At 38.4% G+C, this 17,501-nt stretch overlaps 1 protein-coding gene across 2 annotated transcripts in view; it reads left to right on the plus strand.

Moving 5' to 3' along the window:
* The window catches only part of TMTC4 (transmembrane O-mannosyltransferase targeting cadherins 4), a 53,573-nt gene that overhangs the window by 20,230 nt on the left and 15,842 nt on the right, over positions 1-17,501 (plus strand). For both annotated transcript variants that reach the window (XM_086880802.1, XM_086880803.1), the window contains exons 6-11: positions 3,977-4,074; positions 5,259-5,351; positions 8,701-8,862; positions 9,635-9,837; positions 13,080-13,251; positions 13,339-13,470. In XM_086880802.1, coding sequence (XP_086736928.1) covers positions 3,977-4,074; positions 5,259-5,351; positions 8,701-8,862; positions 9,635-9,837; positions 13,080-13,251; positions 13,339-13,470 — 860 coding nt within the window. The remainder of the gene's footprint in view (positions 1-3,976; positions 4,075-5,258; positions 5,352-8,700; positions 8,863-9,634; positions 9,838-13,079; positions 13,252-13,338; positions 13,471-17,501) is intronic.

Raw genomic sequence — 17,501 nt, forward strand, 5'->3', positions numbered from 1 at the left:
GCTCCTCCCTGCTTGGTGCTCTCAACAAATGTGCCCTCTTCCCCATCATTCAAGTCAATTCAAGTTAATGAAGATGTTGAATAGGACTGGACCCAGTATTGACCCCTAAGTGCACTGGCCTTCAATTAGACTTTGTGCAACTGACCACCACTATCTGGACAAGCCGTTCAGATAGTTTTCGGTCCACCTCACCTCACTGTCTCCTCATCCAGCCTGTTCAGCAACAGCTTCTCTGATGGGAGACTGTTATGAGGCCTTACTGAAGTCCAGGTCTTTGATGCTCAGTTTTTGAGACCTTCATTATTTCTCTTTTGCTGTGTGCTTTTATCATCTTTGCAAGTCCATGCTTAAGCTTGACTTTGCTGGGCAAGCTGAGACATTTCTTGCATCTGAAACTTGGGACATTCACAAGAAGACAAACTTGTTTATGCACAACTTTGAGCATGTGCCTGTTGAATGGCTTCAGTTTTCTTTTATTTGGCTAGACCATTCTCCAGGCCAGATTGAATGGGGCTCTGAACAACCTGGTCTAGTGGAAGGTGTCCCTGCCCATGGCAGGGGGCTTGGAATCAGATGACCCATAAGGTCCCTTCCAAACCAAACTATTATATGATAACATGTTTTTCCCAGTTTGTCAATGGAATTCTGACTTCTCCTTTGTATGCTTCCAGGCCACTGCAGCCTGGCAGCACTTCTGGTCTTAATGAGCATATTTCTTATTCCATCATCCAAATGGTGTAAGGACAAAGGAAGAATCCAGTACAGAATATTATCTTTATTTCACAGCAAGCTAGTATTTTGCTGTAGTTTTCCAGCTGTTATTTGTACCCATTCTATAGCAACTTCATGCAGCCCGTATTTTTTTGTGGCATATTTCACACTGCTTCCAGTGATAATCTTATGCCTTCCCAAAGTCAAGGTATAGGATGTTTACAGATTCCCTTTTAGCAGGAAGATTTTTATTTTTTTCTGTCCAAGTCAAAAGATATATTTAGTTCTATATAAATGACTAAAATATTTGAAAAAAAATTGATCATATTTTTTTTATGTTTAAAGTGTCATCTAGAAAATATTTTATGTCGGTGTAGTGATTTTTGACCAGTCAGCTTAGGTTTGTGTCTGTAGTCTATCCTTTCATATTTTTGTTCCTTTTCAAAAGTAGACATGTAGGCATTGTTTTATTTTATTTCAAACTCCTGGATTCTCATGTATTTTTCATGATTTCTCAGAGGTAACAGTTGAGGTTACTTTGGCTTGTACAGGACTTGTTGAGGTGAATGTAACCAATCGTGAACTTCTCTAAGAATTCCATGTCTTGTAGTTCATTATTTTTGCTTTTGTTCTTCCTCCCTTTCTGCTGATGCTGTACTTGCCATCTGATTGCATCTGACCTTTTTGGGAAAAAATTAACTAAAAGGGCACAGAACATTTCTGTTCTCTTGGCATTGTCCATTTTATTTCTCAATGAATATTGACTCCTTCCTCACTAATCTTCTTACTAATATATCTATGGAATTGTGGGGTTTTGTTCTTTACATTTACAAACATACAAAATTTACATTTTCTCATTTTGTGATGTGACCTTTCTGTGTTTGTTTTTCTGTATGAATGTGCTGCTATTACACTTGTACGTGATGAGTTCACCTAGTGCCCTTTTTACTATTACTCTTATATTTTGAATCATCAAAGCATTTGTGAATTGCCAGCTGGTCTCTTACTATATATACTTCCCACTATCTTCTGTGTTAAGATAATTTGTATTTGTGTACTGAATACTGCTTCTCTGTGAAGTGCTTAGTTGTCCTAACTCCTTTCCACTAGAATTAGATTCTGAGAAGAAGAAATCTCTCAATGGAAGAAAGTCTACTTCCATAAACACAGTAAAGTCCATTGACTGTCTTCACTATTTTCCTTTTTACGCTTACTAAGGATGGTTGTCATTTTGTGAACAGTCAATTACTTTGCCTTCTACCCTTGGATTCTCTGTGCTAGTTGATTCCTACATTAAACAAAAAAAACCAAAACCAAAATCAAACAAATGAAAACCAAACTGGTTTTCAAGAACTAGCTGAACAGTCTGTTGTACTGCAAAGTCTGAAAAGTTGAAGAGCTCCTTGAAGGGGCGTATTTAGACAGAACTCTTTCTGTCTTAGCAATACTCATAGAACAAATGGTGAAGTTCTTTCCTCCATGAGTTGCAACCCTCAGCTGTTCTTCTGTATAATTGATGTGGGCTGGAGTTTCCCTTTTGCATTTTAATTTTTCTACTTCCAATATCTCTTCAGTCATTACGTATTTTGTATTTTTTTGCTTTGTTTTGGCATTATTCAGATGTGTATGACTTCTTTCCTAAAAGAAGGTTTTCTTTTATCTTTATAACATTTGCACCTCTAATGCTAAGTCTTACCTCACCTCTGGAGACATAATTTGGAGTGGAGGGAGAAGGATCAAATGTCCTCTATGTGTATTGCAAGAATGAGTCTCAAACATCTTAGTATTCACTCTGCTGAAGCTTTAGAAGTCTTAGGTAAGAAAGGAATGATAGAAGTAACCTCAAAACCTGTTCTTTGACATATTTGTATTAAAAGTTTGGAGCTCTCTGCTACAAAAGAAGTATCCTGGTTCAAAATTAAAGAAGAGGCCAATGTCAGCAGATCCTTTTCACACGTATGGTTATGATTTGTATCTGACCCCAACAACTTTTCAAGTAATGTACTGGTTTCCCTGTATCATTAGGGCAGAGTTACTTCTCTGAAAGGTGTTCAGCTGCATTTAATTAGATAACTTAATCCCTAAAGGTGTCCTCTTCTCATGGCTAGTTATAAAGGAAGCCTAGTGTAGTAGCTTAGGTGTAGGTGCCTATTTCTGATGAAACTAATCTTAATCTTGCCATTTCCCCTTTCCATAGACCATTATTGCAGTTCTCTTCAAGCAGTGAGGGTCAAACCTGCATTAGCAGTAGAGGAGAACTGTTCTAGAGATCAAGGGAAGTAGGAAAGGGATTCAGTCAATGAATGCAGAGTTCAACTTTGTTTTTTCACATGCCAAGTCAAAGATTGATTCTTGTGATGCCTGTAGAGCCCCTGTTACTTGAATCAAGCAACTGCCTCTGAATGAGCAGAGTGCTTCCCTCTGTTGCTTGCACCCATGGAGTAGAGGTTGTGACAGATATGTTTTCATGTGAAGTACCCGTGTATTCTGCGTGTGATAGTACCTTAGCTGAAGTAGGGTTTATTGTTGTATTAATCTCAGATATGCCTGCTTGTAGTACCCAAAATCAGCTACATGGTACAGTCTTTAAAGAATTTTTCTTTGAGTAGAAGCTGTAGTTGCTCTTGATCTCTTAACCCCAGAGTTCCTCACCCTGCTGTAAAACTGCTTCCCGAGTGCAAGGACTAGCTGCTTCTGCTCAGCTGCTGACATTTTTGAGCTCCATAGCATTCTATTGCAGTGATAATAAAATGACATGAGGTACTTGCTGAATGCAGCAGCCCTGGAGAAGCAGTTCATTGTGCCTTTGTAGACTAGGCTGCAGTTAAAACAGCTTGTGTGTGTGACACTTCATGAGTAACTATTATAAAGAATTTCTTGTTCTTATGATAGCTTGGAAGAGAGGGGCCAGTAATGATAGGGCTCTAGATAAGGATGATAAATGCCTCTAAATATTGGGAATTAACCTTTGAAGATGACAAATTGTGAAAATTATGTGGAGCTTCTGCCATTCTAATTAATCTGGCTAAAACATTGAGCAAATAGGGAGATTTCTAATGTCTCCAAAACCAGAAAATTACCTCAATAAAGGGACAAATGCCAGCATATTGCAGGAGGTGCTCTATGCTTTTTAAGTCTTTGTATCTGGATCTTGACTGTTAGAAAAGACTGTGATAATAAATGCTCTTTATTTTTTAAATTCATAATTTAATTTACCTTTAAATGTATAAAATGCCTAAAGACATGACATTCTTTATTTTGACAGATAAGGAAGGACATACGTTTTCTGTATTCTGGGTGCTGGTGAGTGTTGTCCTAGGTGCAATAGCCATGCTGTGCAAAGAACAAGGAATTACAATACTGGTAAGAATTTTCTTATTAAGTGAATTTTGACCTCAACATCTGTCAGACGTAGTTGTAGAGTCTACAGAAATTAATCTTCTCCACAGCAAATGACATGCACAACTTTTTATTCTGTTCAGAAAACTAGCTAATGTTGACAAAAAGCAGTATTCTAGTAGATAACATGTCTTAACTGTATCTTTGCCAATCTGTTAGAGCTTTTCACTTGAACTTTTGTAAGCAGGTTGCATATAGTTTTGCAAAGTTTAAAGGTTTCACTTTCATGAGCATTAGTTTCACTTTTGTTGCTCTTGTTTTTGAATGCAATTCTTGAGAAACCAGCTCTTTGCTTCACCTGGAACTAGTTTTACTGTTTTGGTTTTTTTTCTATTTATTCTTTAGAACAGCGAGGTAATTTCTGAAATTATTAGAATATAGAATAAATTCTCAAGAATTATCATGGTGATATGCTAAAACTTTGAAGTAGAAATACTAAGGCTTGATTTTGCTGGTAACCTCAATACAATTACCCCTGGACACATTTATATATTTTGCCTGCTTGGAGGTAGTTATGTGTAAGTGTAGTCCTGCAAAGCACTGAGTATGCTCTAGTTTTATGTGTAGTGGCTGATGTCATATAGAATTCCTTTTTTTTTTTTTTTTCCCCACCCAGCAACTTGCACTGTGTATATTGCTGTAATTGCAAGAAAAGCAAATCTGATACCTCTGTTAAATCTTTCTAAGCCTTTGTCTGTACCCTTTAAAAACAGTATTTCTGAAACCTGGAAGTCCAAGGATACCATAGAACAAAAAATAAGTAGAAGTTTTAAAGAAATTCCACCTTACTGATAGAAGACTTGACTTTTGACAGCTTCATTTACACTGCAGAGCATTTAGGGAAGAGGATGGAGAGCAGAATTCTGTTGTGACCATGCATATGTTATCTAGCTTGCTGGTACATGGTATTCCCTGAAGGGTTATTCCATGTAGCTGAATTCCCATTACAGTAAAATGGTTTTCTACTCATCTGAGCTCTATTTACCATTTTGCCATCATTACTACCAATGTATCTCTCTACTTGTTTGGAATCAGAATTAAGATGTACAGTAAGTCATTGTAGAAGTACAATTCAAGATGCATTTAAAAGCAAGTATTTGTGGTTAGCTCCTTCATCTTATGCTGTTATTTTTCTCTTGGTTCCTTAGGGTTTGAATGCAGTGTTTGATGCACTGGTGATTAACAAGATAAATCTTTTGGAGCTCATTCGGAAGTTACTGTATAAGGATAAGTCATTGGAGGTGAGTCCCTAGATGTTTTGTTCATTCTTACAGATTATCTTCATTCTGGCTATTCAGACAGTTATGTCCTAAAAGACAAAGATTCAGCTTCTGACAGTTTTGTTGTTGTTGACAATTAGGGAAAAAAACTCCAAACCAACCATTCAAAAAAGGTGTTGGTAGTCAGTCTAGTAAGGCAATGTGCTATGACAGCTCTGCAGCAACATGAGTAGTAATGGGGTATTGTTAGAATTGCATTGGATAGGGAAATCTCTCCCACAATTTTCTCAACAGGATGTTAAAAATGTTGTATGGAGCAGTTGACTGCTTGATGCAACAAGTTCTCCAAGGTCAGTAACTATACACCTGAAATGTATTGGTACTTGGTTTGGTCAGAATAAAGTGAGGGACAGATTTATTCAGATTCTCAGTGACATAGTTAGACAAGTACATTAAAAATATATTATGTTAAAGGATGTATTATGTTAAAGGAGTTTAAAAGAAAAATTTATGTAAGCACTGATAGTTGCTAAGGATTGATTTTTTTGACTTTCATTGATGTGACTTTATCTGGTATTGTCTCAAGTGGAGTCTGGCACCTAGTATTAGCACTGGCAAGCAAATAACAGAAACAATCGGCCTCAGATCGATGATGGATAACAGCCAAACAGACCTACAGCCTACTAGAGCACCACTGCTGTTGAGCAGCTAAGATTCTCATCAACATTCAACACGGCAAAAGAATATTCCTTGTACTTTGCCTCAGTCAGTATTTTCACTGCAGAGGAGTCTCACTAATATTCCTGAGTGGCACAAGTCCTGTGGGACTTTTAAATTCCTTTGCAAGGAGTGAAATGAGGAGCTGCAGGGGAAATCAGGGGAAGCAGGTTCTCTAGAACTGAAATAATAGATTTGACCAAGGAGGACTAAATGAGGACTACAGGAGTGTTTCAGGCAGCAAACAGCTGGGGAGTTTTGCTGTCTAAAGAGACTAATGTTAACTAGAATGTGACAAGGGAAGCATCTAGAGCTGTAGGGATCTAAAGCAGAGCTAAGTGCCGAATTAAGTGCTGGAAACAAACGGTAATAAGTAGAACCTCAGGAATAGGTGTCCAGTCAGCCTCACGTCAGTGCCTGGTAAGATCATGGAACAGATCCTCCTGGAAGTTGTGTCAAAACATATGAATGACAGGGAGGTGACTGGAGACAGCCAACACAGCTTCACCAAGGGCAGATTGTGCCTGACTAGTCTAATGCCTTCTGGAGGGAAGAAGAGAAGGCTCCAGGGAGACCACCTCTCTAGGAAGCCTGTTCCAGTGTTTGACCAGTAATAAATTCTTTACAATGAGGGTGGTGAGGCACTGGAACAGGTTACCCAGACAAGTTGTGGATACCCCACCCCTGGAAGAGTTCTGGGCCAGACTTGACAGGGCTTTGAGCAAACTGATCTAGCAAAAGATACCCCTTTGGCATCCCTCCCAGCTCAAACGATTCTATGATTCCAGGAAATGTCAGAGTCAAACCTTTTTGGAGGATTATTCTTTAAGCATGAAGAGCTCAGAGCGTGATGCTGCTGTTTAGAAGAAGAACTTTTAAATGGTTCTGTCTCAGTGCAGAAAACATCAGATGTGCCTTTTCCCTTTTATTCTTTTGGTAGAAGTAATTAATTTTAGCTCCTGCTACCTGCAAAAATCTGTTCTGCTCTTTTCAAGGAAGCATATCTAAGATTGTTTTGCTTTGTTGAAAGGCAGATCCCAAAAACTCTTCAAGTAAGAACATTTTTTCTTCTTCTTGATTGAGAAAAGTTTCATTTTCATTCTAGATTTCAGTTAGTTCTAAATCAGAGAGGATACAATAACACTTGTCCACTTTCACATTCTGCCTACTGAGAGATTTTGTGGCAATTGTGAAATCTGGCCTTTAAGAAACTGCATGTACTTCATTAAATGAAATGAAGCCCTGGGATAAGAGATTTTGTTATTAATGTTTCATAAAGCAGTTGTAAGTTTTCACTATATGTGGCTTTTTCATAGGACAGTTTTCTCCAAAATCTATTTTGTAGGAAAACCATTCCTAAATCCGCCTTGTAGTAACTTTGCTTACTGAGATGTCCAGGTTTGAAGCAGTTGAGCACAAAGGCTAGCTTATGTAAAATCAAAATTACAGATTGCTTTACCCTTAGGTATTCAACTAAATATTATATCATGACTCCGTTGTCAATTACAAATACTAAAAAACTATCTGAAAATTCTTTTTTAATTTAAGTTTTAGATCCTTTTAGAAAAAAAGTATCTTCAGCCAGTGCACTGATGTCTGTCTTTGTTCAGAAAGCTTACTTTTTTTTTTAAAACTTCAGACATAGCTGATATTGATACCCTAAGCAACTATGCTAGTCCTCGCTAAGAGCATATTCTACTAAGAGGTAACAATAATTATTGTGCCATAGTAAAGCTTTGACTGGTGTATTGTTATACTTACTGATGATTCTGTTTCCAGTCTCCACTGGTGAAGCTTGAAGAATCTCTACAGGTTTGGTACACTGGTTTGTTTTTTGATTTGGGTTTGGTTTTTATTTTTTAATTTATGAAAATGATGTGTGCAGAAAGTGCTGTACATTATGGAGAAAAAGATACAAAAATCTGTCAGACTTAGTGTCTACACCATCACTTCTTTATGTTTTATGAGTTTGCTTCTTTGCACCCAGAAATGTATATTATAAAATTCATGATGTAAACCAACTGAGTTAATGTATATCAAACACAATTTTATGCTTTTTCTGATCTTGAGTAATTTACCCTGAAGTAAGTGATTTGGGTGCCTGCCTGTCATGAGCTTTTTAATCATGTTTTTGGGTGTGAAAATTTTAATTTGGTTTCTAATTCCTCCCACTTCCTAACTGTGCCATTTTCTTGCTATATACCTGCAATTTACCTCTAAAGTGGACAAAAATTTTCCATGACAAGCAGACAGCTGGAAATTGCTATTTAAAACAAAGTCCCCAAAGTAATCATCTTCCATTTTCGAAAGAAAAGATAAATTATTTTTATAGGCTGTATACTAAAGGCTGTGTTCTGCTCAAATTCCCTGTCAGAAATTGATTGCCATGTAAAACTGCATCAGCTATAGAATTACAGTGGATTTGTAGAAGAGAGTCTCCTTGAACTAACAAGTTTTGTTTACTGATTGAGAAGGAAATTAAAATGTTTCAAAAAATACTTTCCAATTAAAATGTCAACTCTAATAGCAAAAATGCACGGGAATAGCTTTTTCTTTCTGAGACAGAGGTGAGAAAGATGTGAATGTGTTGGGTAAGAGAACAAATACTGTTTCTATATGAGGTGGGTTTTTTTTCTTTCTTTCTTTCCTGTAGAATGCTGGACTGTTGAGGAAGGGGCTGCTTTTCAGGATAACTCTTTTGATGTGTGGAGGGGCCGCTATACTTTATATCCGCTGGAGGATTATGGGCACAGGGCCACCAGCTTTCACCGAAGTAGACAACCCAGCTTCATTTGCTGACAGTCTGTTTGTAAGAGTAAGTAATGAAGTTGCTTTTTTTCTGGCCAGCTCAGAGCATTTGTCTTTGTCATGAAATTGAGTTTCCTGTGTTTCTAGGAAACAATAAAGTGGGCAGTTTTTAAGTTTATAGATATGTTTGATGAGTTGCCTTCACTTGTGCTGCTGTGATGACTCTCTGCAATTTTATTTTTTTTAAACAGTATACAGTGTATATTCCTTGCATTCAATTTAGCATGCACTGTACATATTGAAGTACTTTTCCATTTACTCAGTATTTTTCCCATGCATGCAAGAAATTAGCTTTTTCTGATTTTCATTCTTTTTCCACATACTGTGCTTGACTTTTCATCTTCTTTCACAATAAAGAAAATAGCAGAAAGTTCTAGTCTGGTGTATTTGGAGTATGTTTTGGCCATATACCTCTGGTGTCACTAAGGATCTTTCTGGAGATGGAGAAAGAAAGGTGAAGGCAGTGGGTGATGTCTTTTGATGTTTTCTCCTGTTGTACGAGATTGTTCTTTTTATGTATGAATATTGCTTGGACAGCACAGAATTGCATTTTCCTGCTCTGAACTAGAGAGCCACCTAGCTATGTTTAAAAGAAACTTAAAAATTAATTTCACAGCTGTAATAGTAATGGACATGTAAATAGTTGTAGTCTAGCAGTATTCATGGCCTCTTTATTGTGCTATGAGGGAAATGAGGGAGGAGAGAAGGACTAAAGTTGCCTCCCTCCCCCCCCTCAAGTTTAGTATCAAATAAATGTTTGTTTTCTCTTTGACTGACAGGCTATAAACTATAATTACTACTATTCACTGAATGCATGGTTGCTGTTGTGTCCCTGGTGGCTGTGTTTTGATTGGTCAATGGGCTGCATACCCCTCATTAAATCCGTCAGCGACTGGAGGATAATTGCACTAGCAGCACTTTGGTTCTGCCTAATTGGTCTGATATGCCAAGCTCTATGCTCAGAAGACAGCCATAAGAGAAGGTAAGAGACAGTGATGAATTTTAAATGCCTGGCCAACTTGAGTACAGTGTTATTTTGTTAAATCCACTACTGATAATTTTAACAATTCAGTGGAACCAGTGTCTAGCAAATGCAGTTCAAATAAATATTTATAGCTGTCATTACAGTTTTATCCCAATTTGGGTCCATCACTGTATACCATCTAGTAGGAAACAGAGTTGGAGGAGGAGGCATGGATGGCTGCTTTATTTTTTCTTCTTAAATGGTATTCTGAGGTCCTTAACACTGTAGGTGGTAAAAAGTAATATGTGCTCAGAACACAGTAGGAAATTATATTTGTTGTTGCCCTTACTTCTTACAAGTCATCATTTCCTTTAATTTTCTCCTAATAATGAAAGATGGGAGATGTGCTTTGAAAGCAGGTAGGAATACTGCCCATGGTCATAAAGTTAAAAAGTAATATGCTTGGTCCCTAGTATGTATTCAGAAAACAGTTTGTGCTTTAAGAAAAAGCACTAAAAAATTTATTGTAAACTGTTCTTTCCCAATAAGGGCTTCTGTTTAACTTTGCAGGTTCTGTTCCCATGGATTTTATGTAGATTTAATTTCTCAGTTCCTTAAAATTTTTCAACTGCTCAATCACAGAGTGGTTTGAGTTGGAAGAGACCTTAAAGGTCAGGTGGTTCCAGTCCCCATGCCACAGGCAGGGACACCTTTCATGAGACCAGGTTTCTCAGAGCTCTGTTTATCCTGGCCTTGAACATTTCCAGGAATGGGACACTATCACTATGTGTCCTTTTGAGAAGCCCATCTCCAGCTCTCTTGTCGCCCCCTTTAGGTACTGGAAGATTGCTAGAAGGTCTCCCTGGAGCCTTCTCTTCTCCAGGATACACAACTCCAACTCTCTCATCCCTCTCACAGGAGCTGTGCTCCAGACCTCTCCTCATCTTTGTGGTACACCTCTGGGCTCACTGTAACAGGTCCATGTCCACTCTATCTTGGGGGCCCCAGAGCTGGATGCAGCACTCCAGCTGGGATCTCACCAGAGCAGAGTAGAGGGGCAGGATCACCTCCCTCGCCCTGCTGGCCATGCTATTGTAATGCAGGCCAGGATATGGTTGGCTTTCTGCACTGCAGGTGCACATTGCTGGGTCATGTTCAGCTTCTCATCACTGAACACCCCCTAGTCCTTCTTCACAGAACTGCTCTCATGCCATTTCTGTCTAGCCTATTTTTGTTCTTGGGATTGCCCTGACCCAAGTACCAGACCTTGCACTTGGATTTCATGAGGTTTGCATCAGCCCACCTATCCTATCCAGGAGCCCCTGTATGGCATCCCTTCCCTCCTGTGTTGACTGCAGTGCAAATCTGGGTGTTGTGGACAAACCTGCTGAGGGCATGCTCAGTCCCACCGTCCATGTCACCGACAAAGATGTTAAACAGTGCCAGACCCAACACCAGCCCTTGGGGAACACCACCTGTCACTGGACTCTGGACACTGAGCCATTGACTGCAACTCTGTGTGCAACCATCCAGCCACTTCCTTAGCACCAAGAGGTCCAGCTGTCGCATCCACGTCTCCAGTTTGGAGATGTTGTCATGCTGGACAGTGTTAAATGCTTTGCACGGGTCTGGGTAGATGGTATCACTTGCTCTTCCTTTATCCATCAATGCTGTTGTAGAGGGCTATAAAATTTGTCAGGCACATTTTTGCCTTAGTGAAGCCAGATTGGCTTTCACCAGTCATCTCCTTATTTTCCAGATGCCTTAGCATATTTTCCAGAAGAATCTGCTCCATGATCTTGCCAGGCACAGAGGTGACCTACTGATCTAGTTTCCTGAGTCTGCCTTTTTCCCTATTCAGAACATGAAGGTTATGTCTCCCCTTTTCTAGTCCATGTGAATTTCAGCAGACTGTCATGACTTCATAAGTATGATGGGTAGGAGTTCAGCACTATCTTAACTACTTCATCCATCAGTTCCCTTGGGATCTGCAAGTGCACCTTACCAGATCCCAGGGAGCTGTGTGCCTTAGATGTTCTTGAACCTGACCTTTTCCTACAGCAGGCAGTTCTTCATTCTCCCAGTCTCTGCCTTATGTGACTTGAGCAGTGTGGTTGGAGCACTTGCTGGTGAAGTCTGAGACAAGGCAGTTATTGAATATCTCGGCATTCTTCATGTCCTGGGTAGCCAGGCTTCCCATTTGCTTCCAGAGAGGGCCCACATTTTCTGCAGTCTTCCTGTTATCACCAGCACAGGTAATTCTATTGTTCAGAGTGCAAAATCTTTTCTAATTCTTCTCTTCTCATCCCTTCAAATATCAGCAGTGCACCCACCTGCCTTTCTGCTGTTCCCATACTTATTTGTACAGATAAATAATTCCGGGGAGGGGGCGGAACTCTTGCTGCAAGTCATGTCATTTACTTTCTAGTAAAAATTCACTCGCTAAGCCTTTATTGCTAAACAGTTTTTTAGTAAAAAGTGAAGACAAAAAGTATAATGAAGGCCTAGAACTTTATGGGGATGAGAAAAGACCAGGAGGATGCATCTACCTTACAGCATAGAGGTTAATTTGTAATAAATTACAATAGAAAATTACCATGCCCATGGCCTTTGTAAGAAATACCTGACATGGACCTGAGGTTCTTTTTCCCTTAGGTCAGCTCTATAAAAGTGATGTACCTAGACTTTTTTGTCTGAGGTCTGTATAGTCCATAAACAGCTGAGGATGCCAGCATTGGTGCCTAAGAAAAGGAAGGCATACTGCTCTCAAAAAGTGTGTGTCTGTCTGTAGAAAGAGAGTAGATTACTAACTTCCAAGTGGTTAACCACAATGGATTCTACTATTGATTTGTTTGTTAGGAGAAAAACCACCCTCTCGGTTGAATGTGCACCTAAGTTTCTTCTTTAACAGTGACTTATGTTTTTCCCCCATTGCTGTCTTACTAGGTCCAAAAATAGACATGTAGCTTTTACTATTACTTTTCCTGCCTGTGTATTTTAAATAGGAGTTATGTTATTATTATGTAATGGGGCTATTTTCTGGCCTGGAAGCATGAATATTGTTTTTCTGGAAATTATAGCAATGATTTTTAAAATGCCTCACGAAAATTTGATCTTATTGGCTCTCAAAGGCTGTGTTTAAATGCCCTGTTCTATATGCACATCCTTCTACAATGTTTAAATAAAGTTTATATGTTAAGTGGAAAAGATATTTTTGTTAAAATTTTTAGTTAATCTAAGAATCTGTTTCTTGTTTGCAGAATCCTTACACTGGGACTTGGATTTCTTATTATCCCTTTTCTTCCTGCAAGTAATCTCTTCTTCCGAGTAGGATTTGTTGTTGCAGAGAGAGTCATCTACCTCCCCAGTATTGGATATTGTATTCTCTTTACATACGGGTTTAGCCTCTTGAGTAAGCAAGCCAAGAAAAAGGTACCATCAAAATAATCAGTAAACTTGTTCATGATGAAGCTGTTCAATTGCATGATTTGTTTCTTAATCTGGCTCTCTTTCCTTAAGAAAATTCTTGCAGTGGCAGTACTTGGAATCTTGTTGATAAACGTTACGCGCTGTGCGCTCCGCAGCAGCCAGTGGAGGTCAGAAGAACAGCTTTTTAGGAGTGCATTGTCTGTGTGCCCTCTGAATGCAAAAGTAAGTCACTCATGGACTTCTAATCTTTCCTCTTTTTTTCTGTAAGTGTTTTGAAATTTGGGGTCAAGGAGGTGTTATGCATAGTTAATATATTGTGCTACAGTGTTATTCACAGTCTTGCTCGGTTCAGAGATGACATTGACATGTCAGACATCTAAATTACAGTGGTAGCATAGTCAAAATACCAGAAAGTGCAAATTACAATATTGTAATTCAGAACTTGGGAGTGGGGAGGTGAGGGAGAGGGGAGAATGCACTTCAAGAAAGGCATCAAGTCAAATTGGATGTACTGCTAATAAAATCTAGAAGAATTGTGTATATAATTGCAAGTTATTGCAACAAAAATATCAAAACAAGGTTAGTAAGCTGTAGCAATGTATTCAACTGAAAAATGTCTGTGCTGTTTTTAGAATCCTTTCTGTGTACCTTCCAGTGGTATATAAAGCCAGCACAGCTGAGGGACAAAGCAGCATATCATCAGTGCAATTGTGGGATGTGGGAGTAAAATTTTGCTCCCACTTCTGCTTTTTTACAGCAGCTGAGCGGGCTAGACTCTTCAGCCATGGGCACTGAGGAAAGCTGCAATTTTCCCTGCAGGCTTAGTGAGGGAACAAGTAAGATGGTGGGACTGGATAGGATGTTTCACTGAGCCGAGCAGCAGTGTTCAGCACTGGAAACTGACTCCAGCCTCCAGCAGAGGTTACCTGCTGTAACAGTGACAGCAGTCCTTTGCCAGCCAAGAGTGTGACCTGTTGGAGCATACCACTGATGTTGTCTGAATTTTAGTAAGGAGACTCTTTGAAAAGGCTGGGAGTGGGAATGTGCAGCTTGTCAATAAAAATACATTGATGTTTTAAAAGATTAGATTCCTGCAATCTAGAGTGGTATGTAGAAAATACCAATCAAGACACAGGGTTTAAAAATCAACTTCTGAATGCTCAACTTGACAAAGAGAATGATAAACTTAGCATTTACTGGAATACAAATATGCAACAGTGAGCTGTAAAAAACATTTATGGCAAATATTTACAACATGGTGGCGTCTTTCAGTAGTCTGAGATTTTAATACATAGGAAAGAGCTGCTGCATTTTGTTGTGTGGCAGTGGTAGGCGACCATCTTCTTCTTAATGATGACCTCAGTGTATCTTGTCTTCTGGATGACAAGCAGCTACTAAAAATGGAGCAAATGCAATCTGTTTTCTTTGTGTGTAACTCCATCCATCTGCCATGGTAAGAGTGCTTCAGACAGATCCACACTCTTTGCCTGTGCTCCGAGCTCCTTGGACTCCAGCCATGGCTGGCTGGGAAGCTGTGTAGCTGTGCTCCCACAGTACTGCGCTTGAGCCGATAAGCTGTGCACAAGCTACTGAACTAATGCAGCTGCTTTAAAGCCAGTGAATGTACAGGCAAAATGAGCTTGTGTTTGTCAACACTGGGCACTGTAGATATGCCTGAGCTGTATTTCTGCTGGTGACAGCTTGTGCAAGTGGAAAGCATGGAGATGTGAACAGGGAAAGGATTGTAGGCTCACATTCCAATTTTGCTTTAGGATGTAACTTTGAAATCACATTAGTAGGGAACTTTTCTAAGTAGGAACGTTAGGGAGTCCATGTATGAGAGCCTATCTCTTGTTTTCTTTATTAACACATCTATATTTATTTAATTTTGACAAAGATAAATGTAAAAATTTGAACCAGGTTTTGTTCTGATCTTCAGTTGTCCTGAAATTGCAGGCTTCCTTTAAAAATGACTCCACAGGACTTCCTTTCAGTGACCCGTTTATTTCAGTGGGAGGCTGATGGAGACCAAAGAATGGTACATAGATAATAGCTTTTTCTTGTTGTTCTTGGAACATATTAAATATGTGTAATGTGGTCATGCTTTACTTCCATTATGTAGCAGGATCTCAAATCCTCAGTAGCAGAAAAAGCTGCTCATGTTTTGTCATACAGCTCTTTTCAATTTCAAATTGTCTGTGTGGGAAGTACAGAGTAAACTTACCCTAATTCTAAATAACAAGAACTAACTGCACTTCCTTGTATAATTTCAAGACTCATTTCTTTAAACATATCTTTATATAAAAATGGGGAAACTGCATTAAATGAGATTGGCACAGTAGTGAATCTGGTGTCTTGAGTGGTGACACATCTGGTTCAAGAGGATGACATTTAAGATCAACTTTAATAAATGTTACCCGGTGACTTTAAAATTTATTGGAAATAATCAGGTATCATAATGAAGCTACAAATATTTTGACCTCTGAAAATGTTCCAAATACAGATTTTAAAATGTTTTGAATATTTTTAAATTTATTTAAAATATTTTTAAAATGTATGTGTATATATGTATGCATGTATGTGTGTGTGTATATATATATATATACATTTATATAAATTATACATATTGGTTGGGTGGGTAGGGTTTTTTAAGAGGGAGAAACAAGTATGTTACAGATCTTGGTTAAACATGTCCAGGAGCATGTCACACATCTGAACTTGTGTGGCCCTGCACTCAGGTTGGTTTCAAAGGTCATTAGACTGAAACAGTACACATTTTTAATACATTTGGCAGTATTTTCCTTAGCTGAACAGGAGGTGCCTGTGTATTGATTCCATTTTTCCTACCACATTTTTTCATACTGTATGGATTGGATTCTTCTCCTGGTGAGAAGGAGCTGTTTCTTTTAGCATGTGGTTCCTCACCTTGGACTAAATGAGGGACATAAGTCAGAAGGACTGTATCCTAGATTTCTGTCTTTCTCTCCACTGATGATAAAAGAAGTCCTGACAACCTGAGTAGATGTGAATACATAAGATTAGAATTTTGGCCCTGTCCTACTGCTGATCACTATTTCTAGACATTGCTGGATTGCTCCTCACCTTTTGAAGTCATTATACATTCTTTCTTTTAATTTTAAAGATTATTCCCAAAAATGCTCATCTTGCTGCCTTTTTTTTTGCTGTTGGAAATGTTTGCACTGTTGGAAGAACAGAGTTCTTTTTTCTCAGCTTTTAGAAAAGCCATAGCAGTTAAGAATTCAGAGATGGTCTTTATTCCTGGATGACTTCCTCTCATTGATTATCTGAATAAATAATTGCAGTTACATCGTTACCTATGTGGGAAATAGCCAGCATTTTTCTTTTCCTAGATTTGAAATAACTGAATCTAAATGATTGTAAATTGTTGTTATTTTGTATGTAATCTCTACATTCTCCTTGCTACTGGTTTTTTTAAAGGGTCAAAATTATTAGACATAATTTTTGAAAAGCCATTTCGGTAGCAACTTTTCTGCAATAATAAGCAAGGAAGTTAAAACACTCCCAACATAATGTTTCTGTCTGCCTTGACATACCAGAGTAAGTAACTTGAAAATTTATGCTTTATGCAAACTGCAGTCATTATAGATAAAAATTTGTCAGAGATGAGCAATGCTAGCACTGAAAAGGTACAATAAGGCTGTGAGATTGGTTTCTACACTTTCTTAAAAGGTCCTGTAAAACTTCTTTGTTACAGAACATTTAAAGCTGCCTGAGGATATGATCTTTGATCCTTAAGGAAGCTGATCTAGAGGGCATTTCCTTTAGATATTGAGATTTTTTTCTTTACACTATATATTAAAAGGGGATTATTTTCTAATGAATCTAACTTAAGTGATGTGGGCTCTGTTTATATGGGCTGTTTGCAGTGCTTTGCCACCATTTTAGATGTCAATTTTTTGTGTGTACATTCATGCCGAAGAAGCTTTAGACAACATTAGATACACAAACAAGACGTGAATATCAAAAAAGCTTTGTTTTATTATTATTTAGAAAACAGAATTTTAGTAGTAGAAGAAAGAGAAGACTGATGACAAGAGCTGGCATTGAACGGAGGCATCTGCATGTTCCTGGAGAAATTTTGACATCTGTGCTTTGCTTTCATCCTTTTCAGCAAATGTTCATATTCACTGAGAAAGAGATTATAAGCAGCTAGGAAGAGAGAGTAAAATTGGTGATAACAGTAATGCTCCAACTGAGGGGATGTACCTCCT

Source organism: Cyanistes caeruleus, chromosome 3, assembly GCF_971803275.1.
Source record: "Cyanistes caeruleus chromosome 3, bCyaCae1.hap1.1, whole genome shotgun sequence".
Classification (NCBI taxonomy): Eukaryota; Metazoa; Chordata; class Aves; order Passeriformes; family Paridae; genus Cyanistes; species Cyanistes caeruleus.